Genomic DNA, 24568 nt, shown 5'->3' with positions numbered 1-24568 from the left:
TAGAATTTTATAAACAATAACTGGCATTTAATGCCTCTGGAAGCTGAAAATCTGTCTTCAATAAATAGATGAAAAGAAACTGTCAGTTTGGGAGGAGAAAGAAGAATTTTCTTCTGGCAAGATACATTACAAAGTTTCTTCTCTTTACTTGTACTACTACTTTATGAAAAAAACAACCAGTAACAAAAACCACAATTACACTTGCTCCTAATGATAACGACATCTCTATTTAGAGCTTTAAAGGTCAATAGATTTGTTCTAGATCAGCCACAATTCAACTCCAACTCTTCGATCTCAATATTCCCAATGCACAGATGCTTACAACAAATGATTACTAAAAGATTCAATATTGCTTTCAACATAAATCAACAGAATAAGCTTGGATGAACAGTCATATACTGTATAAAGGTATCACCTCGGCACATTTGAAATTTGGTTGATTTGTACAGACAATTTATATCTGTTCTCACAGTTCTTATCTGTGTTTAGTAGGAGTTGTATTTAGTTAAACTTATGTTTTCTTCCCTAACCTAATATTGAAATTGCTGGAAAACACTGCAACTACAAAATGTTTGTTCCCTAGCTTTATGCAATGACACCGTATGTAGGGTACGAAATGTACTAAGAGTCTTGATTACATACAGTAGGTCTTTTGTGGGCTATGTTGTCTTTATTAAATAATTTGCAGAAACAATGCCTCTTTGAGAAAATACAATTATAACACACTATACAGAATCTATATATATCATATTGAAAAATTATTTTTATTAAGGCAATTGATGAAAAGAATGCAAGAACCAATGAAGATGAAGACAAACAAGATACACATGCTGAGGTACATTAATATTAACTTATCTTCAATTCTTTCACTGATCACTGTCCAGTTTTAATTACTGATTTTACTTTATTCTCAGATGTGTTCCCCTGCATTGCTTCGACAGCAGACCGAAGAAATCTGTGCTGCCATTGATGAGGTGCTACATGACCCATTTCCCATGGTAAAAACAATAACAAGTCAGCTTAACGATTAAACGTTCATTTGACATTTTAGTTAATCTACAACTCCTCTACATCTTAAAGGGAGTCTGTCAATAGGTTTTTGACATTTAGGCTGGAGTCACACTTGTGAGTGACTCGCATGAATCCTGCTTCGTCATCACCCGGTCAGCCGCTCTCCGGGCAGGAGCAGGTCAGCTGCATGTATTTCTATGCAGCTGAGATTCTCCTGTCCGGAGAGCCGCAGGTCGTGCCAGGTGATGCCAATGCAACAAGACTCGCGAGAGTCCATCGCAAGCGTGACTTCGGCCTTAATCTGAGAGCAGCATAATGTAGATGCAGAGACACTGATTTCAGGGATGTCTCATTTACTGACCAACACATGAAATTTCTATTCATCTGGACTAGAGATGGGTGGAACGATACTTGGGAACTGTGGTCCAGGTCAATAGTTTCTGGCGGATAGAGTGTAAGCTTGAAAATGTATTATTTTTTGCTCTTCTTCATTATCTGTCAGACCTGGCACAATGTCATCTGTGCATCACATCGTTGTGCCAGACCTGGCTAATCAAAAGCCCCACTAGGGACACCAGAAGGTAAGAGATTCAAGGGCCTCCCGTTTAGCCTCCATGTTCTACTGACAAGGATGTGAGATTGGAATCTTACAAATCATTCTGCTCATTTCTAGTTCTGACTAATAGAAGTCAACTCTGTTGATCAGCACACATATCTGTCATGCTTTACATTTTCATAGCTTCTTTCTGTTTATTGAGAGCAATGTAAGTGAAGCTTAATGTATGCAAAATGTATCTACATCTTTTTCATTTTTTCAAAATTCATTCTTCTTGATAAACTTCTTTTTCAAAATGTTCCAGGCATTGAAGCCAAAAAATACATTTATTTCCAACTGTAGTTATCTTAAATATGATGTTGTGAAAGGAAAAACAATCTATGTCATTTCAGTGTTCGGCAAAACACGTTAAGTAGCTTTACTTCAGTTGTGAGTTGTATCATCTTTTATCTTTCATTTATCTATAGAGCTAACTCCTGTCATACCAAAGACCATTACATTTGTTGGAGCTGAGATGACAGCTGTAGTTAGACCTCGGCTTTTAAAGAAAACAAGAAAAAAAACTCAAAATGGAAAATTAAAAATAGTACAATAAAGTATTTTCAGCTCAATTTACAGCATGACCTTTCAGTAGAAGGCAGTTTAATTACTGTACATTATTATCAAAGAACACGTTACATCATAAAAAATTACGGGGGCGTTAGAAAGAGAAGTGCAAGACAAAATTAGAGTAGTTGTGAGTGGCAACAAGATTTCTTTCCACTGAAAAATGATTGAACGCTAAAAATGTTTTGCAATTCAGTTTTAACCAATAGGAATCTCTCCTACTTTTTAAAGTTTGTTAAAAAGAAGAACAATTGTAATAGATATATATTCTCTCGATTCATTGGTGTGTAGTGCTGACGCATAATACTATACTTCCGTAATGCTGAAAGAATTGACATTTCCAAAAAGTTGTGCAGCAGAAGACAATGCATTATAAGATCTGAGATAAACTTTTAGGCGGGCTTTGCACACTACGACATCGCAGGTGCGATGTCGGTGGGGTCAAATTAAAAATGACGCACTTCCGGCATTGCATGCGACATCGTAGTGTGTAAAGGCTCGATGATACGATTAACGAGCGCAAAAGCATCGTAATCGTATCATCGGTGCAGCGTTGGCGTAATCCATGATTACGCTGACGCGACAGTCCGATGTTGTTCCTCGCTCCTGCGGCAGCACACATCGCTGTGTGTGAAGCCGCAGGAGCGAGGAACATCTCCTACCGGCGTCACTGCGGCTTCCGTAGGATATGCGGAAGGAAGGAGATGGGCGGGATGTTTACATCCCACTCATCTCCGTCCCTCCGCTCCGATTGGCCACCTGGCGTGTGACGAGGCTATGACGCCGCACAACCCGCCCCCTTATCAAGGAGGCGGGTCGCCGGCCAGAGCGACGGTCGCAGGACAGGTGAGTCCATGTGAAGCTGCCATAGCGATAATGTTCGCTACGGCAGCTATCACAAGGAAATCGCTGCTGCGACAGGGGCGGGTACTATCGCGCTCGGCATCGCAGCATCGGCCTGCGATGTCGCAGTGTGCAAAGTACCCCTTAGAGATGTGTCCATAAACAATTTTTCATCTAGTTCTAATAGAAGCCTGCAGGATACTACACCTTACTTATCATACTTGAAGGAATTGATCCTCTGTGCTTCTTTTTTTAAATCAAAATGAAAATTAAGCATTGGAACATGGGTTGAAGAGTAGAATTTCATGACATTTCCTTAGGCAATATTTCTCCTTTCCCTTGTTCTTAGATCTAATCATCCTCTTGACCAATGTTGACATTGATAAGAGCAGATCTCACAAACTCACAAATGTAATGAGTAGTACAATGTATGCGGTATCTTGGAACCATTTAAAGATAAATGTTTCTTTAAAGGCCCAGTCACACACAACGACTTACCAGCGATCCCGAAAACGATGCGACCTGATAGAGATCGCAGGTAAGTCGCTGGGAGGTCGCAGGTGAGATGTCACACAGTCAGATCTTACCAGCGATGCAGGAACAATACAGGGCGCAGTAGCGACCTGTATAACGATCTCAGCAGTCACTGTGACTCTGTCACACAGTGTCAAACACAGCGATGTGTCCTGCCCAGCAGGACGTCGCCTTTGAAGAAAATGACCTGGACCATTCGGCAACGACTAGCGATCTCACAGCAGGGGCCTGATCACTGGTAGGTGTCACACATAACGAGATCGCTAACGGGATCGCTACTGCGTCACCAAAACGGTGACTCAGCTGCGATCTCGCTAGCGATCTCGTTATGTGTGACAGTACCTTTAAGTCTGTAAGTCTAAAATCATTAAAGGGCTTTTTTGAAGGGAGAATATAAAATATATTTCTAAATCAGGTTTAAATATTAAAGAGGTTGGAAGCTACTTTACCATTAATGGCATAACCTTAGAATAGCAATCAAAATGACTGCTGGAACTCCATTGTAAATGTGAACAGGGTGCTAGTCAAAAAATACATAATCTATATGAAGTGAAAGCTGCACACCAAATTCAGAGTAATATGAACAAGCATAACTGCTTGATGATACATAAAGAATGAAAAATACAACTAGCCATATGAAAAATGGAAAAAAAACATTTTTGGTGATATTGCATAACTGCTGAGGATTATTTTGAAAAAAAGAGATATTTAGCTAATGTATTGATCAATTCATTACTGCCCCATAACCACTTCACGGTAATCTCTTATTTATGTACATCAAGCAGTTATGCTTGTTCATATTACTCTGAATTTGGTGTGCAGCTTTCACTTCATATATAACCTTAGAATAGGTCATCAATTTCTGATCAGCTGGGGTCTGACACTTTGCCGATCTGCGGTTGTCGGTGCCTCTGGAAATGCTCAATTCGGGAGCTGCCCCTTCTTATTATAGCATCCACAGCTGGCTACTGCAAATCTGCCTCCTATTGATTTGAATGTGAGATGGATGTGCAGTACCCTACAGCGGACCCTACTAGAAGACAGGGCTGCTCTGGAAGTGAGCATTTCTGGCTTCCTGCTGCAGCCGCCTGCACTGAGAGCAGCCAATTGGTGGGGGTTTGGGGTTTCAGACCCTGGACAATCAGACATTCATGACTTGCCTAATGTTAATGCCAATGCCCAATGTTAAAGTAGTAGTCAACCTCTTTAAGTTACACAACTTACTAATAACTAAGGCCACACTCACATCAGTGGTATTTTCCTGGAAAGCCGGATCCAGCACAAATGCGTTTCAGTTCCATTCATTTTCTATGGAATCGCGGCAACATGTGGTCACATGCAGTCACACGCCGTGACTCCATTGGAGGTGACTTGAGCTGAAACACTTTTGTACCAGATCCAGCCCTGTGGCAAAATACTGCTGATGTAAGTGCGACCTAACTCTATTAGTTTGGGTATCCTTAACATTAGAATGCCTCTCCTCTCAAATCCTCACCACTTTGCCCCCTGTATCTTTGATGTTCGTGAACGTGTCTGCTTAATTCAGTTGCAAAGTTATCCCCCTTCTCTTTTGATATCAACTGTAACATAGAAACATGTGGCTAAGCTTTCATAATAAAAATTCATGTGATCAACTGCACACATTTCTGGCACAGGAAATGTTCAGGTCGCTGATGGAGCTGCTAAGTAAAAATCAGGCACCAGGAAGCATTTTAGTAAATTAAAAAACTTACTATTTAACACTAGAAGCTCCAGAAATTTCGAGCTGCCCCCTGAAGTCCCGAAAGAGGGTCAAATGACCCTTAGTCAATTATATTATCAAATACAATAAACTGAATAGAACTAAGGGGTACTTCACACACAGCGAGATCGCTACTGAGATCGCTGCTGAGTCACGTTTTTTGTGACCTCATTAGCGATCTCGCTGTGTGTGACACTGAGCAGCGATCTGGCCCCTGCTGTGAGATCGCTGCTCGTTACACACAGCCCTGGTTTGTTTTTTTATTGTTGTTCTCCCGCTGATAAGCACACATCGCTGTGTGTGTCAGCGAGAGAGCAACAATCCCGAATATGCAGGAAGCAGGAGCCGGCGTCTGACAGCCTGCGGTAAGCTGTATCCAAGGAAAACATTGGGTAACCAAGGTGGTTACCCGATATTTACCTTCGTTACCAGCCTCTGCAGCTCTCACGCTGCCAGTGCCGGCTCCTGCTCCCTGCACACGCTAAGCGGTGTGCGCTGGTAACTAAGGTAAACATCGGGTAACCATACCCGATGTTTTCCTTAGTTACCAGTGTCCGCAGCTTCCAGACGCCGGCTCCATGCAAGCGCAGTGTCGCTTGCATGTCGCTGCTGGCTGGGGGCTGGTCACTGGTCGCTGGTGAGATCTGCCTGTTTGACAGCTCACCAGCGACCATGTATCGACGCAGCAGCGATCCTGACCAGGTCAGATTGCTGGTGGGATCGCTGCTGCGTCGCTAAAGTGTGACGGTACCCTAACTAGAAACTAAATGGCTAAACTCAATGGAAAACAACAACCTCCTGTGGTGCAACAGTAATGGCCTTAATTACAGAACAAAAGACGGTGATTATAGGATGTTAGCTAAAATCCTTCAGGTCATTCGACCCGTCTCTGGGTTCCAAAGGTAGAAATGTTAAATGACCCCTTTCTGGGATTTCTAGTGTTAAAGCAAATTTATGTATTTTGGGGCAGGAAATCCCTCTAAGCTTTTGTTCATTATCATGCACACATTGAAATATTAATTGTATATATCCATTTATATTTTGCCATGCAAAAAGAATCATTCCTCTTTATTTTTCTTTTTTTTCATCATGAGCACTCTAACTCTACATCAAGATCTCCAAACCTGAAATCTGGGAGAAAATCTGTCCATGTAAGTATTTTCCATCAATGAATTGTATATTAGCAATCCATAGTATATTAATACTAAAGATAACTACAGCTATGCCTGGGAAGAAGGAGCAAGACGCAAGGATGCAAGGCGGATCCCTGTGTCAACCATCCGCCCCTTTGGAAAGTTGGAGACAGATTGATGAAGAGTACTGTTTGTCACTCATTAAGTCCATGCCTCAGATACTACAAGCTGTTATAAAAGCCAGAGGTGATGCAACAAAATACTAGTGATTAGAGCTGCTGAAACGGCCAATAATCCGGTACCAGCGGATCACTGCAAGATTTAAAAAAGAATCTGATCCGCTCCGGAATCCGGTGCCCATATAAGTCAATGGGGACCGGAATCCGGAGGTTAAAAATGTTTATGGAGGGGCTAGGGGGCTAGGAGCGAGCGCGGCATACTCACCGAGGCGCTGTCATAGCGGCACACTCCTTCTGGGTCACGCTGTTACCTTCCGGAGCCGACAATTCAATATTCATTGTTTTCCCCGCCCACCGGCGCGTGTCATTGGTTGCAGTTAGACATGCACCCACCCTGAGTGGCAGCATGTCAGCAGACTGCAACCAATCACAGGAGGCAGGACGGCCAGTGGGCGGGCAAGCAGTGCATCTGTCGCAAGTTTGTCTCCGGCTTTTTTTTTTATATTTAAATAAATAATTAAAAAACCCGACGTGCGGTCCCCCCTAATTTTCATCCCCAGCCATGGTATTGCTGGCCGGGGGCTGGTATTTCAGCCCGCAGCCACCCGGTATAGCCGCATCTATTAGATGTGACCATTCTGGGGCGATATCAGCTCATCTTGATTGCCCTGGTGCGCTGGCAATCAAGGTAATAGCAGGGGTTAATAACAGCGCACGGCTGCTACTAAACCCTAGGTTTGTGATCGCACGGGCGTCTGTGAGACACCCGCATCACAAACCTGTAAATTACAGTAAATAAACAAGACACAGAGAAATCCTTTATTTAGAATAAAGTACAAACGCAGCCTCCTCCTTCACCACTTTATTACCCCAACACAGCCCTCCAGCTCCGGCGTAATCCACACGAGATCCAGCGGAGACACATCCAGCTCTGCTACATGTCAAAGTGAGCAGCCATAGAGCATGGCTTCCCGCTCTGAGTGCAGCGTAGTACTGACCGCGCTAAGCAATGACTGCACGGCAGAGCTGTCACAGGCTGGGGGGCGCGTCAGCCTGCAACCAATCACAGCTGAGAGGACGGCCGGTGGGCGGGGAAAACACGGAAAGCTGTGTGATTGTGTGCACAGCACAGAAAGTGAAAGCGCGACCCGGAAGCAGTGTGCTGCCATGACATAGAGCCTCGGTAAGTATGAAACACTCATTTATTTATTGTTTTTTTCATTTTTATTAATTGCCGATTCCGGATTGTGTACCCGGAATCCCACGTCCGGGTCCGGCCCGGAGATAGCGCTGAAACCGCACGGATCCGGATGTTTACAGTCCGGGTCCGCTCAGCACTGCTATTGATGTATTGGAGTGTTCTTTTGTTTGTTTGTTTTTCATGATTCCATAATTTTTTCCTCAAAATTGAGTGATTCCATAATTTTTACCTCAGAATTGAGTGATTCCATAATTTTTCCCACTGTTTGGTCTTGAAAAGTAACCGTTACTGGTTAGCATATTATGCTTTCAGGATTTTTTTTTAGTGTTTCTCAAAGCCAGAGAGTTTCCATTTGAAATTACTTTAGTGCCATGCCTGTGATCTGCTTTTTTTTAACAAAAGTAAACAACTGAATAAACATCCTCAGAGCCGGGTGATTCCATATTTTTTTCCAGGGGTTATATATATATATATATATATATATATATATATATATATATATATATATAGTGGGGAAAATTAGTATTTGATATACTGCCAATTTTGCACCTTTTCCCACCTAAAAAAAATGGAGAGATTCGTAATTTTTATTGCAGTTACACTTCAACTGTGACAGAAAGAATCTCCCCAAAATATCCAGAAAATCATATTATAGGATTCCTAAATAAATCATTTACCTTTTATTGCATGAAATAAGTATTTAATCAGCTGCAAACCAACAAGAATTCTGGCTCTCACAATCCTGTTATTTTTTTCTTTAAGAAGCCCTTCTACTCTGCACTCATTACTTGTATTAATTAAACCTGTTTGAACTCATTATCTGTATAAAAGACATCTGTCCACACACTCAATCAATCTCACCCCAACCTCTCCATCATGGCCAAGACCAAAGAGCTATCTAAGGACATCAGGGACAAAATTGTAGACCTGCACAAGGCTGGGATGGACTACAGCACAATAGGCAAGCAGCTTGGTGAGAAGGCAACAACTGTTGGCGCAATTATTAGAAAATGAAAGAAACAGGAAATGACTGTTAATCTTACTTGTTCTGGGGCTCCAAGCAAGATCTCATCTCTTGTGGTAAGGATGATACAGAGAAAGGTCAGGAATCAGCCCAGCACAACATGCAGGACCTGGTCAATGACCTGAAGAGAGTTAGGATCACAGTCTCAAAGATTATTGTTAGTGACACAATATACCATCATCTATTAAACTCTGCAGGGCACGCAAGGTCCCCCAGCTTATGCCAGCACATGTCCAGACCCATTTGAAGTTCACCAATGACCATCTGGTTGATCCAGAGGAGGCATGGGAAAAGGTCAGATGAGACCAAAATAGCACTATTTGGTATCAATTCCACTTATCGTGTTTGGAGGAAGAAGGAGGATGAGTACAGCCCCACAAACACTGTCTCAAGCATCAAGCATGGGGGTGTTAACATCATACTTTGGGGATGTTTTTTAGCAAAGAGGACAGAACGACTATACCATATTGAAGGGACAATGGATGGGGTCATATATAGCAAGATTTTGGCCAACAACCTCCTTCCCTCATTAAGAGCATTGAAGATGGATTGTGGCTGGATCTTACAGCATGACAGTGACCCGAAACATACATCCAGGGCAACTATGGAGTGGCCCGGTAAAAAGCATTTCAAGGTCCTGGAGTGAGCTAACCACACCTGAACCCAATAGAAAATCTTTGGAGTGAGCTGAAACTCAATATTTCCCAGTAACAGCCAAGAGACCTGAAAGATCCGGAGAAGACCTGTATGGAGTAGTGAGCCAATATTCACACGGCAATGTGTACACTTGGTCAAGATTAGAACTACAGGAAACGTCTGACCTCTGTAATTGGAATAATTGGAAACAAAAGTGTCTGTGTCAAATATTTAGTTCTGTTTTTCTATTGTGTCAAACACGTTACTTCTGTTATGCAATAAAATGTGATTTAATTGTTTAACAATCATACAATGTGATTTTCTGGATTTTTTGAGAATCTGTCACAGTTTAAGTGTACCTATGATAAAAATTACAGATCTCTTAATTTTTTGTAGGTGGTAAAGCTTGCAAAATATATAAATTATTTTTTTTCCCCTACTATATATATCTATATATACATACTTATACTGTACAGACACATATGTAACTCTCCAATTAAGGCTGGAATCATGAGCGCTTGACTCGTGAGAGGATCATATCGCACTGCCCGGTTCTGCCGGCGATTCTCCTGACCTGAGCCTGTCAGGTGTATAGAAATATATGAAGCTGTCGCGCCAGGTCAGGAGAGTCGCTGGCCAGTCCGGACAATGTAAGGCTATGTGCGCACTTTACGTCGTGTCCATGCTGCAAATTCTGCAGCGATTTGGCAGTGCATGTGCACTTCAAATCATTTTAGAAACACTGCATAATGGATGCAGTGTCTCTGCAGAATAGATGCCGATTTCATGCGCTCGGGATGCCGCCTCTCCCATAGACAGAGTGGGAGCAGCATCCAAAGCACACAAAAGAAGTGACATGCTGCATTTTTAAACGCAGAGATTTTGTAAAATTTTTGACTCTCAAAATGCTGCGTTCAAAAAAGCATCATGCAGACAGATTGTGCACAATCTTCATAGATTGTACAGGGGACGCAGGACGAATGCATTTACGCTACAGTGCTGGACGCAGCGTAAATGCATGAAATTACACAACCTGCGCACGTAGCCTAATGCGGTAGTGTGACTCCAGCTTAGGGTAGAGTCACATTGGCGTATGACTCAATGCAATGCAAGAAAATAGGACAATGCTGCAACTCAGATCTGTGAGTTTTTCCTCTGCTCTAATCCGACTGAGGAAAAAAATCAAAGTATGCTGTGATTGTCTGCGAGTCATGGATCACTCACACCATGGTTACGAGGGAAACATTGGACTGAACTCTGTTGACATCCAAGTGCAGTGCAATATACGCATAGGCTTACAATGGAGGACATGGGAAGATGAATCCCTCCCTCTCCTCTGCAACTGTGATCCGATCGCAAGATCAGATCACAGTTGCATGACACTCGGGTCACGCTTGGAGAAGAACGGGAGCCGAGGATCATTAGCATATCGTGTCCGATGCTCTCGCATCGGATGCCATGCTCTAATATGACTCCAGCCTCAAGGGTTCTCTCACACTGGCGCTCAAAAAAATCAGTCTGATTTTCGACCATGTGACGCCCTAGCAGCAGTCGGACTGCTCGGCAGACACTTTGATGAAAAAAAAGGGTTATTTACAGGGGAGAATATTTGTGACGCCACCTGCGATGTGCGGTAATAAGGAATACCGCCGCTGCCTTATGGGAGTGCCGGGGTTGATGGTATTGGGGCAGCCTGGTGGTGATTCCCTCCGCAGGTAGGGGCCTAGGGACTCATTGTAGGGAATAGGTAGGAACAGTCTATATTGATAAAGGGCCGGCAAGGCGCTGGGGAGACAGGGTACTCACTCAGGTGTGATGACGCATTCAGTGGACACAGACTCTGAGGTAAACAAAGTCTCTTGGTACTGCTGCATTCGGTGACAGCACGTCCGGTGGTCCCTTTCAGTGATTCTGTGGTGGACTGGAGCCTTCCTCCATACACTGTGTACTGTGTGTGTCCCTGGCCCTGTTGGCTTGAAACCTTCGGGTCCCGTCCCTCTTTTTACTTGGGACCTGCTCTTAGCAGTGGATCCGATGGCTGATGGTCCTCTTGCCCTGTCGAGCCCTGTCCTCCAGTTTCCCGCGACTGGGTTTCCGTCTCCCCAGGCACAGGCCACTGTCTGCGACCCAGCCAGACTCTCCTCAGGGAGCTCTTAATCACCAGGTCCTCTCTCTTTTTCAGTTACTACCAACTGTCTAACTGACTCCTCCCACCAGCCTGTCTGACTCATAGGTGGGCGGTTCCTTTCCCAGCTGGAACCACTACCCCGGTGTGCCTGAAAAGTGTAGTGTTTGGGTGACTAGGATTTGTGTTGTTGGTACAGAATCACTTAAGTAGTCTTATACTAGGCATTGCCCCCACTAGCCAGATTCCTACTCCACACTGATGAGGGGCAAATACCCCGAAACGGCTGTCTGTGGATGGATACCATGTTTGGTATAGGTGGTCTCCTTGACTGGAGACTGCCCTTCCCGTGGTTGTTCCTTCCCGGTGAAAGACCTGGCTAGTTTCCTGCCAGCGTTGAGAAACACGTGATGGTGTCTCCGCGGCTTTCTTATTTGCATACTTCCCAGGGGGCAATGCTCTAGAATCACTGCGTTGAGAAACACGTGATGGTGTCTCCGCAGTGGATATGTTGATCTCCCTAAGGTCAACAATGCTTGCTTAAGTAGTCTTATACTAGGCATTGCCCCCACTAGCCAGATTCCTACTCCACACTGATGAGGGGCAAATACCCCGAAACGGCTGTCTGTGGATGGATACCATGTTTGGTATAGGTGGTCTCCTTGACTGGAGACTGCCCTTCCCGTGGTTGTTCCTTCCCGGTGAAAGACCTGGCTAGTTTCCTGCCAGCGTTGAGAAACACGTGATGGTGTCTCTGCGGCTTTCTTATTTGCATACTTCCCAGGGGGCAATGCTCTAGAATCACTGCGTTGAGAAACACGTGATGGTGTCTCCGCAGTGGATATGTTGATCTCCCTAAGGTCAACAATGCTTGCTTAAGTAGTCTTATACTAGGCATTGCCCCCACTAGCCAGATTCCTACTCCACACTGATGAGGGGCAAATACCCCGAAACGGCTGTCTGTGGATGGATACCATGTTTGGTATAGGTGGTCTCCTTGACTGGAGACTGCCCTTCCCGTGGTTGTTCCTTCCCGGTGAAAGACCTGGCTAGTTTCCTGCCAGCGTTGAGAAACACGTGATGGTGTCTCCGCGGCTTTCTTATTTGCATACTTCCCAGGGGGCAATGCTCTAGAATCACTGCGTTGAGAAACACGTGATGGTGTCTCCGCAGTGGATATGTTGATCTCCCTAAGGTCAACAATGCTTGCTTAAGTAGTCTTATACTAGGCATTGCCCCCACTAGCCAGATTCCTACTCCACACTGATGAGGGGCAAATACCCCGAAACGGCTGTCTGTGGATGGATACCATGTTTGGTATAGGTGGTCTCCTTGACTGGAGACTGCCCTTCCCGTGGTTGTTCCTTCCCGGTGAAAGACCTGGCTAGTTTCCTGCCAGCATTGAGAAACACGTGATGGTGTCTCCGCGGCTTTCTTATTTGCATACTTCCCAGGGGGCAATGCTCTAGAATCACTGCGTTGAGAAACACGTGATGGTGTCTCCGCAGTGGATATGTTGATCTCCCTAAGGTCAACAATGCTTGCTTAAGTAGTCTTATACTAGGCATTGCCCCCACTAGCCAGATTCCTACTCCACACTGATGAGGGGCAAATACCCCGAAACGGCTGTCTGTGGATGGATACCATGTTTGGTATAGGTGGTCTCCTTGACTGGAGACTGCCCTTCCCGTGGTTGTTCCTTCCCGGTGAAAGACCTGGCTAGTTTCCTGCCAGCGTTGAGAAACACGTGATGGTGTCTCCGCGGCTTTCTTATCTGAGGTAAACAAAGTCTCTTGGTACTGCTGCATTCGGTGACAGCATGTCCGGTGGTCCCTTTCAGTGATTCTGTGGTGGACTGGAGCCTTCCTCCATACACTGTGTACTGTGTGTGTCCCTGGCCCTGCTGGCTTGAAACCTTCGGGTCCCGTCCCTCTTTTTACCGGGGACCTGCTCTTAGCAGCTGGCACGTGGGATTTTGTGATTGCTCTGTGTGGGAAGTCCTATCCCTCCGTTGTGCTGACACCGCTAATCTCTGAGCCGTTGAAGATAGCACGTGAAGCTACTTCCCGCTGCAGGTTAATTGCCGGGTTGTGTGAAGCTACCTCCCGACTTAGGGGCCTGTTCTCCAGTTTCCCACGACTGGGTTTCCGTCTCCTCAGGCACAGGCCACTGTCTGCGACCCAGCCAGACTCTCCTCAGGGAGCTCTTAATCCCCAGGTCTTCTCTCTTTTTCAGTTACTACCAACTGTCTAACTGACTCCTCCCACCAGCCTGTCTGACTCATAGGTGGGCGGTTCCTTTCCCAGCTGGAACCACACCCCCGGCGTGCCTGAAAATTGTAGTGTTTGGGTGACTAGGATTTGTGCTGTTGGTACAGAATCACTGTTGCAGACCCCGGAACCAAGGAGGGTGGGCCCTGCACCAAGGATAGAGAATAGTGCAGTTCCCTGTGACACCCTGGACTAGTCCAAGGGCGTCACATTCCCCCTTGGTTAAACGTAGCTCGTCCCCGAGCTACAGTGAACCCAGAGTGTTTATTTTTATCTGCAAAAAGTGAACATTTTAATAAGAAAAACATCTATCCATCCCACGCAGGGGAGGCACTTTGCTTGAACCCAACGTTTTTCTTTCCCAGTCCTTCATCCCACCCCCAAAGTTCCAAAAGGAGGCAAGTCACCGCTCCTGTTGGTGGCCAGACCTGGGCCATATGTCTCCCAGGTATCTCCTCCACCTGTGTCTTCTCCTGTAGGTGGGGATGCAGTCCGTGGGTATGAATGGGAAATAACCATTTACAATAGCACCAGTTCGTGCTGAGTACCACCAGTCCTGTAGCCAAAGGTCCATTTTTAATAAAACGTATCATTGGTCGTCAATCAGGTCATGAATCCAGGTAATTAAAATAAAATCAACATTCTTCTTATCAACACTCTATATCAACATGTCTTACATGACTTATCATTAGCATGGAAAATAGTAGAATTAAAAGCATGGAACATACTAAACATTTTTAACTTTACTCTATATTCAGACTATTTACATTAGGGTAGAGTAGCCGGGTTCCACTACCATTCCTCATCTCTGAACCTATGTGGGGGCTGACCAAAGTTCACACGGGTGGACCTTCTCAGCTCCTGGCTTCCCTCTAGTCCTTGTACTGTGGTGTTTGCTACTACCTGTTCCCCAATACTGGTGTTAGGTGTTGTAGGTGGTAATCTACATGTTCGTGGTGCTGGTATGGGTACTTCTCTAGGTGCAATGATTTCAGGCCTCCTTGGTTCTGGTTCTTCCGCGGGTTGCGGGAATTGAGGGAATTGAGCTCCGTAATCGACAGACCACTGTATCTCATCTTTTCAGACTCACTTGTAACAGGGTTGGTGCCTCAGGATTGGAGGATTGCTGATGTGGTACCGATATTTAAGAAAGGTAAGAGGGTAGATCCAGGCAACTACCGTCCAGTAAGCCTGACATCAGTAGTATGCAAAGTTTTTGAGGGCATTTTAAGGGATGACATGCAAAAATATATTGCAGAAAATAATATAATAACTGACAAACAGCATGGATTCATGAAAGATAAGTCGTGTCTAACCAACCTGTTGGGGTTCTATGAGGGGGTAAGTGCAAACCTGGATATTGGTAATGCAGCTGATGTGATTTATTTGGACTTTGCAAAGGCATTTGATACTGTACCACATAGCCTTATACTAAAGCTCCAGAAGCAAGGACTAGGGGACACAATATGCAACTGGGTAAGTAATTGGCTAAAAGATAGGAAACAAAGAGTAGTCATAAATTGTACATTCTCTAAATGGGCTATAGTCAGCAGTGGGGTGCCGCAGGGATCTGTGCTTGGACCGATTCTTTTTACTCTCTTTATTAATGACCTTGTGGATGGGATTGATAGTACAGTGTCAGTCTTTGCCGATGACACCAAACTATGTAGGATATTAAAAACTGACCTGGATAGTACAATATTACAAAAAGATCTGGATAAGATGTCAGAATGGGCAGATACTTGGCAAATGAGATTTAATGTTGATAAATGTAAAGTAATGCACCTAGGACGGAGTAATCCTATAGCTGCGTATACATTAAATGGAAGTAAACTCGGGACTACAGAACAGGAGAAGGACTTGGGTATTCTCATTACAAATAAGCTGAGCAGCAGCACTCAATGGCAAGCAGCAGCTGCAAAAGCAAACAAGATTCTAGGGTGTATAAAAAGAGAGATTAGATCCCGTGATCCCAACGTATTGTTACCCCTCTATAAATCACTTGTAAGGCCACATCTGGAATACGGGATCCAGTTTTGGGCTCCACATTTTAAAAAGGACATTCAGAAGTTAGAGTCAGTTCAAAGGCGGGCAACTAGACTATTACAAGGAATGGAGGCCCGCCCGTATGATGACAAGTTGAAAAAGTTAGATATGTTTAGCTTAGAAAAAAGACGTCTCAGAGGAGATCTCATTTATATGTATAAATACATGTGTGGTCAATATAAAGGACTGGCACATGACTTATTTCTTCCGAAAACAATACTAAGGACCAGGGGGCACTCACTGCGAGTGGAAGAAAAGTGATTCCGACACCTAAATAGGAAAGGGTTCTTTACAGTTAGAGCGGTCAGACTGTGGAATGCCCTACCACAAGAGGTAGTAATGGCAGATACTATAACAGCTTTTAAAAAAGGGCTGGATGATTTCCTCAGTACACAAAACATTGTTGGTTATAAATGACTTAGTGACTAAATGTAGAACTGGTGGAGGAAGGTTGAACTAGATGGACCTAGGTCTTTTTTCAACCTAAGTAACTATGTAACTATGTAACTATGTGAGTACAGGCACAATCACTGCTCCATTGTACATAGGCCAATCTTCCAGGAAGTCACCTAGGATGGTGTGGATTACTCTGTTCTTCCTTCTGGATGTTCAGGGGTTCAGGGCACTTTTTCAAGTGATCACGGGAAATGACAGCTGTGGTTCTTCCTTGATCCTTGCTGACAAGAGAGGTCTTCTGGTTGTTGAAATTGGAAGGCTGGACCACATATGGCTCTCTTTCCCACTGGTCGTCCAGTTTATGCATCTTTCTTTTTCTTTTTAAGACCACTTCTCCTGTTGAAAATGGAGGGGCTTGGGCTTGCTTGTTAAAGCTTCTTTCTTGCTTTTCCCTACTTTGGTCCAGATTCTCCTCGACATACTCCTGAATTTGCCTGTATTGGGCTCTATGCTTGGTATCCCAATCTGCATTTGGGGAATAAACTTCAGGCATCTCAACTTCCATCTCCAGATCCACTGGCAGTCTCCCAGGTCTAGCCCTCATGAGATAAGCGGGTGTGCATTTAGTGGAACTCACAGGAATACTATTGTACATGTCCACAAGATCTGGCAATTTTTCAGGCCACTGGTTCCGCTCTTCAAGGGGTAGCGTTTTCAGCAGGTTGATGACTGCATAGTTCATCTTCTCACACATTCCATTTGTTTTTGCGTGGTAGGGGGCAGTGCGTATCTTCTTACACCCATACAATTTACAAAATTCTTGGAAGATTTCTGCTTCAAAAGCGGGACCTCGATCTGTTAGGATGTGATCTGGGTAACCATGGGGTCTGCAGAAGTGTGCCTGGAAAGCCTTCGCCGCAGTGCTGGCAGTTAGATCTTTGACAGGTACCACCACCAGGAATCTTGAATAGTGATCTACTATGGTGAGTGCATAGGTGTACCCATTCCTGCTTGGTGTGAGCTTGACGTGGTCTAAGGCAACGCGTTCTAGAGGCTGGGCAGTTACTATTGCTTGCAATGGCGCTCGCTGACTGGTGTTATCTTTTCTCCTTAATGTACATGGACCACATTTCCTGCACCAAGCTTCTATGGTGTCTCTCATCCCAGTCCAATAAAAGAGACTTCTCAGCAACATTTCCAACCAAAGTGCCCAGCTCTATCATGATAGGCCTCCAACACCACTGGTGCATATGCTGTGGGTATCACTATCTGGCATATTCTTTCATGCGTTGGATTAATGAGACTTCTGCACAACTTGCCTCCATGGAAACACAGTCGACTTCTTTCTTTCCACAATTTCTTAGCTTCTTCTGGAGCATCTGGTTCAAGGTGTGAATCAGCCTGGGATATCAATGCCTTTATCAATCTGATTGCAGGGTCATTATCTTGGGCTTCTTGCCAACCATGGTGGGGCAATGGGTTGAAGGTCGCCTCTTGCTGATCACTATAATATCCGGGTTTCACTCTATCAGTAGGGCGATGGAAAGCAGGTAGCTCAATCTCCTCCAGGTCATCTTCATCCCTCCTATCATCACACAACTGGGGCATCCTGGACAACGCATCAGCATTAGCGTTCTTGCGACCAGCCCTGTACTTTATAGTGAAATCGTAATTTGCCAGTCGTGCTACCCACCGCTGCTCCAAAGCTCCAAGCTTCGCCATGTCCAGGTGTGTCAACGGGTTGTTGTCTGTATACACGGTGAATTTTGCAGAAGCCAGGTAATGCTTAAACTTCTCTGTCACGGCCCAAACAAGTGCTAAGAACTCCAGCTTGAAAGAACTATAGTTCTTAGGATTTCTTTCTATTGGACGGAGTTTCCTGCTGGCATATGCAATCACCTTTTCCTTGCCATCCTGTACCTGGACAGAACAGCTCTAAGTCCCACGTTGCTGGCATCAGTGTACAGCACAAATGGGAGGTTATAGTCAGGATATGCCAGAATCTCATCTCCTGTCAAAGCTGACTTCATCCACTTGAAGGACTTCTCCTGCTCCTCACCCCATGTGAATGGAGAGCCAGAAGTCTTGCCGTGCTTTGTTTGTCCAACTAGGAGATCTTGCAAGGGCGATGCCATCTTGGTATAGCCTTTCACGAACCTTCGGTAGTACCCCATCAATCCCAGGAACTGGCGCACCTCCTTGATGTTCTGAGGCCTGGGCCAGTTCTGGATAGCCGTGATTTTCTCAGGGTCCGGAGCCACACCTTCAGCACTCACTACATGCCCCAGGTATTGGACTTTGGGCTTCAGCAGGTGACATTTGGAGGGTTTTAGTTTCATCCCGTACCTGGAAAGGGCTTCAAATACTTCTGCCAAATGTCCCAGATGCTCCTCATAAGTCTTGGAATATACAATTACGTCGTCCAGGTACAGCAGGACAGTCTCGAAGTTGCAATGGCCCAAACAGCTCTCTATGAGTCGTTGAAATGTACCAGGTGCATTGCACAGCCCGAATGGCATGTTGTTAAATTCAAATAATCCCATCGGGGTGGCAAAAGCGGTCTTCTCGCGATCCTCCTCAGCAACAGACACTTGCCAGTAACCACTAGTGAGGTCAAGGGTAGAGAAGTAATTTGCAGATCTTAATGCAGTCAGGGACTCTTCAATTCTGGGCAGTGGATAGGCATCCTTATGTGTGATGTTGTTAATTCGCCTTTAGTCCACGCACATCCTCATAGTGCCATCTTTCTTCTTCACTAGGACTAGCAGAGCTGCCCAGGGGCTGCAACTATCACGGATGACCCCAGCCTCCTTCATACTTCTCAGCATGTCTTTGGCACACTGGTAGTGAGCAGGTGGTATGGGCCTATACCTTTCCTTTATAGGTGGATAAATGCCTGTGGGTATATGATGCTGAACCCCTTTCACCCTCCCAAAGTCTAATGGGTGTTTACTAAACACTTGCTCATACTCCTGAACCACCCTGTAGACCCCTTGTTTTTGATGTAGTGGAGTGGAGTCAGTACCTACATGTAACTCTTGACACCACTGTTCTTGCTGAATCTGGGAACTGTCTGTGGCTGACTGATCTGGTGTGGCTGAGGACTTTACTGTCTGGATGGAATTCTCAATCACAGTGTACAATTTGGCTATGGTAGCATACCTGGGCAGTCTAACCTCTTCCTCCCCGCAATTCATCACTCGCACGGGCACTCTCCCCTTACGGACATCGACTACCCCTCTGGCTGTCAGTACTGTAGACCAGTGCTCTGAAGGTAGGGCCTCTACCACTGCCTGGTAATTCTGTCCACGGGAGCCTACAGCTGCCCTGCAGCATATCATCATCTCACTCCGTGGGGGCACTACCACAGGAGCTGCATCCATTACCCGTACACCGCCAATTTCCCCACCAGACAAATTTACCTGTTGCATCTGCTGGAGGGCTCGAATCTCTCTTTGCAGGACCCTCTGGCGTCCCGCTCCTGCAGTTTCAGAGAGCTGTTGGAGCAGAAACAATACTTCCCCCATACAATTCTCAATAACATTAGTCCCCAAAATCATTTTAGGGTTCCGGTCACTAGGGTCATTACTATGAGTCCTTGGCGTGCTAACTCCACCCTGCCCACCTTGATGGTCACCTCCTTGAACCCGAGTTGTGTTACTGGTAAACCATTAACAGCGTAAATGGTGAGATCATTGTCCGGTGGGGCGAGTTCCTCAGTTGACCAGAATTTGGTATACAGTACTTGGGGTATAGTTGTTACCTGGGAGCTGTTATCAAGAAGTGCTGAAATCGGAATCCCATCCAAGGTGATAGAAACGATGGTCCTTCCTCCAACATACCGATCCCGCCAGTCTGCTGGGCCTTGTTGATTTAGTCATGGGGAGTGGCCCTTGGCCCCAGGGGTGGCCCGTTTAAAGGACAATAACGGGCGTAGTGACCAGTCTTGTTGCACCTATAACAAACAAGGTTTTCATACCGGTCACGGTTCCTTCCTCTGTATGTCGAGGTCCTCCCTCTCATCCAAGGGACGTCATCTGGGCAGTCAGCAAGCTTCTCCGCCGGCTTGGTCTTGGGCTGGAGCTGCATTGCCTCTAGGATCCTTGCAACATCACTGCTCAGCTGCTGCACCTGTAAAGACAAATCACTGGTACCGCCTGCAGGCGCTGCTGGGGTCTTTGGCTCTGGCAGTGCTCTAACAGGAGGTGGTACATGTAGAGGAGAAGTGCCGGCTTGCCAGGACGTAGCAGGAGAATCAGCTGGCTCTGGGGTTTGCAAAGCCTTGATGGCTCGGTCTTTTAAAACAGCAAAGTCCATTGCAGGATATTCCAGAGTCCACAGCCGTAGCTGCTTGCGGTCCTCCACTGACCCCAGGCCTTGCAGAAACTGTTCAACAAGCATCTTGTTTCCTTCAGCTTCACTGAAGGGGATGGTTAGTTTGAGAGTCCGTAACGCTGATTGCAGCCTCAGGGCATAGTCTCTAATGCTTTCTTGTGGGTGCTGCTTGCAGTTGTAAAACTTTATCCGGAGTTCTGCCTCAGTGCGGTTTTCAAAGGAAAGTCGCAGATGTTCAAAAATGGCAGTTACTGAGGCCCGGTCCTGATCTGTCCAGGTTTCCGCCTCCAGCTCTGCAGCGCCTGATAACTGACCGAATAGTACAGACGCTTGCTGCCGGTCATTCATCCCATACATATCCAGGAGTGTGCGGATTTTTCTTTTGAATCCTTACAGTGTGTCAGAGGAACCATCATATTGTGGTAGCCAGGTAGCGCCTGGCACATACGGTAAAGTCATTGGCATTATCGGCGCGGTCGCTTGTGCGTCCATGTCACTTTGATCTTGAGGGGGAACCGCCGCTGCTCTCACTTCACCTGGCGCCGACATCTTTCTATGCCCCCTTGGTTTTCAGCGGCAAGATGGCGGCAACTGAATTATTTTATTCACTTCGGCTCAACAGTTTTGCAGAAGGCGCACGTCACCCAGGTTAGTGGGTCCAGTCCGATCCTGTTCGTGACGCCAAAAATCAATGTGTGACGCCCTAGCAGCAGTCGGACTGCTCGGCAGACACTTTGATGAAAAAAAAAGGGTTATTTACAGGGGAGCATATTTGTGACGCCACCTGCGGTGTGCGGTAATAAGGAATACTGCCGCTGCCTTATGGGAGTGCCGGGGCTGATGGTATTGGGGCAGCCTGGTGGTGGTTCCCTCCGCAGGTAGGGGCCCCGGGACTCAGGGTAGGGAATAGGTAGGAACAGTCTATATTGATATAGGGCCGGCAAGGCGCTGGGGAGCCAGGGTACTCACTCAGGTGTGATGACGCATTCAGTGGACGCAGACTCTGAGGTAAACAAAGTCTCTTGGTACTGCTGCATTCGGTGACAGCACGTTTGGTGGTCCCTTTCAGTGATTCTGTGGTGGACTGGAGCCTTCCTCCATACACTGTGTACTGTGTGTGTCCCTGGCCCTGTTGGCTTGAAACCTTCGGGTCCCGTCCCTCTTTTTACTTGGGACCTGCTCTTAGCAGTGGATCCGATGGCTGACGGTCCTCTTGCCCTGTCGAGCCCTGTCCTCCAGTTTCCCGCGACTGGGTTTCCGTCTCCCCAGGCACAGGCCACTGTCTGCGACCCAGCCAGACTCTCCTCAGGGAGCTCTTAATCACCAGGTCCTCTCTCTTTTTCAGTTACTACCAACTGTCTAACTGACTCCTCCCACCAGCCTGTCTGACTCATAGGTGGGCGGTTCCTTTCCCAGCTGGAACCACTACCCCGGTGTGCCTGAAAAGTGTGGTGTTTGGGTGACTAGGATTTGTGTTGTTGGTACAGAATCACTGTTGCGGACCCCGGAACCAAGGAGGGTGGGCCCTGCACCAAGGATAGAGAATAGTGCAGTTCCCTGTGACACCCTGGACTAGTCCAGGGGCGTCACAACCACAAAAGCTAGATGAGTGAAATCTGTTTCATTTTCTGGATGTCAAGCAAGGGATATGCAAGTGTGTGATTTTTTTTCTCTCTCCTAGCATCTGTATGCCATCTGTTTTTTTCTCCGCAACTATTATTCTACAATCATTTACAGGAACATTTACAGTGTTCTTTGCTACAGAATGGTAATGTAACCATAAAAAAATGGACTCCACGCAAATGCCACACAGATATGCATGTGCTGTCCACTTTTTTCTCGCACCCATTGACTTGCATTTATGAGTCATGTCTATTAGATGAGTACAATCTCAGGATGCTGCGGTTTTAGCCTCAGTTTGATTTGAGCTGAAGATTTAGGCTGGAAACACATCTATACGAGTAAAATCGGTCCGACTGGGCTGAAAAAAACTCTGCTGATTTTAGTTCACGTTAGGTCTGAGTGCAACGCAAGTGCGATCCTTTTTTTTGAATAAATTAATGATTTTGCTCGCGTGTGCGACGCGTGTGTGTCGCGATTGCGATGTTAGTTTCCTGCAACATCTTAACTACATTAAATTGATTACACATGTGTCATTTATTTTACCTTTGGAAATGTGATGTCACATTCATCTGTTGAATATTTAATGAGCGTAGTTCCTGCCACACTCGCAAATGTGAACGCTGGTGCTTGTGTTAATCCCCTTCCATAGGAAATCATTGGGACAAATGGTGCGAGAAACTCGCAAAAAAGCAGCATGCTGCGATTTTTTTCTCGGTCCGATTTGGACTGAGAAAAAAAATCGCAAATGCGAGCTGAATCATTGACTAACATGTGTCCGATTCCAATGCGAGTTTTTCTCGCATTGCTCTACTGCGAGAAACTCGCAAGTGAGAAGCAGCCCTTACTTGCAGATCTGCTCTGCCTCATTGACTAACATTGGTTCAATTCAATTGCAATGCAATTTTATTTTATCACATTGCACTCGTCCGTGTTAAACGCCAGTGAAAGAGGACCCTAATTGTGAAGAAAGTGCAGGACATTTTATTAGCCCATGTGGCAATGTTTTGGTTCTATAACAGAACACTTTTCTGTTATGGAACCAAGATGTTGCTGCATGGGCTAAAAAAGAATTCACTTTTTTCACATTTAATTGGAATGCATCTTATTCTTTTTTTTTTTTTATAAATCCATTGTACCTCTGGGCATGTGTCCATGCAGAGTTGCACCTGCCGCTTAAGATTTGGGTTTCCCGTTTATATATATATATATATATATATATATATATATATATATATATATATATATATATACACACTGCACAATCCCACTTCTCCAGTCCTGTGTACTGGGTGTAATTCTCAACGTAGCAGAAGAAGAAAAAATCCAGCATCCAGTTCCAGATTATATTAAAATGGATTTTCTTTATTTTATCAAAAAGATAAAGACATCTTACAAAGGTTCCTCCATATTCGTAAATGCCTTAACATGGCAGAGTGAACAAGGAACACGTTTCAGAGTAAAAACTCTTTACTCTGAACCTCTTGGTGCCCATTACCACTTTTTTAGTATCAGTATTATTCTGTACATACACTGCACAGTACCACTTCACCTGTCCTGTTGTCGGATCGGCTACTTTGGATTTCGGAAGGGTCATTATTGGTTTATTATTTTTTATATTCCTATGGGCTACTAAAAGTAAAACTTGAAAAACCTATTTAATTGGTTACCCCAAGTTTGGAAGTTATTTACTATCTTCTGAGTAGGAGATGACTTTCTGTACGTTCTGTACGTTGTGGTTCTGACCCCTCAGACTCCCACAATCCCGAGAACTGGAGCTCTGAAGGGCACCATGAAAATGAAGCTGTGGTCGCTCATACGCCCTGCGGCACCATTCATATGTGGCTCTTCAAATAACTCCTTTAAGAGAGTGGTGGGAAGCAAAATTCACTGATCGGGCCTGATAGTTGTTACTCTATTTGGACTGGTGGGGTTTATGTGCCAGGGCTTGTTTTTGGTTCCAGCCCAGCCCTGCTTAAAGTCCATAGCTCATGCAAACAGATATTTTGTTTCCAAAGAGTTAACTTTCGTTCAGACTCTATTCTGCAATCCAATATTGATTTTGATTAATTAGAATACACCAAATGTTAATATCCACAGCAAATATCATGAATTACTTATACCATCTGCACATTAGCAAATCCATAAAATGACCTTCTTGACAGACGGATCTATGCATGCTCCAGTAGATCTACACACTTTGCTCTTAACCAGAGAGCTATTTATCCCCACTTAGCGCTAAAGACATAAAGGAATTCCAGTTCCTATTATGCTGATGAATATGGATTACTATTGCTTTATTGATATTTTGC

General features: G+C 45.2%; 1 protein-coding gene across 2 annotated transcripts in view; it reads left to right on the top strand.

Moving 5' to 3' along the window:
• The window catches only part of MLIP (muscular LMNA interacting protein), a 551953-nt gene that overhangs the window by 314406 nt on the left and 212979 nt on the right, over positions 1-24568 (top strand). For both annotated transcript variants that reach the window (XM_075340299.1, XM_075340300.1), the window contains exons 7-9: positions 773-835; positions 915-998; positions 6386-6442. In XM_075340299.1, coding sequence (XP_075196414.1) covers positions 773-835; positions 915-998; positions 6386-6442 — 204 coding nt within the window. The remainder of the gene's footprint in view (positions 1-772; positions 836-914; positions 999-6385; positions 6443-24568) is intronic.

The sequence above is a fragment of the Anomaloglossus baeobatrachus genome, chromosome 3 (genome assembly GCF_048569485.1).
Source record: "Anomaloglossus baeobatrachus isolate aAnoBae1 chromosome 3, aAnoBae1.hap1, whole genome shotgun sequence".
Classification (NCBI taxonomy): domain Eukaryota; kingdom Metazoa; phylum Chordata; class Amphibia; order Anura; family Aromobatidae; genus Anomaloglossus; species Anomaloglossus baeobatrachus.
The sequence above is the reverse complement of the archived record's forward strand: the minus strand, read 5'-3'. Positions and strand labels throughout refer to the sequence as shown.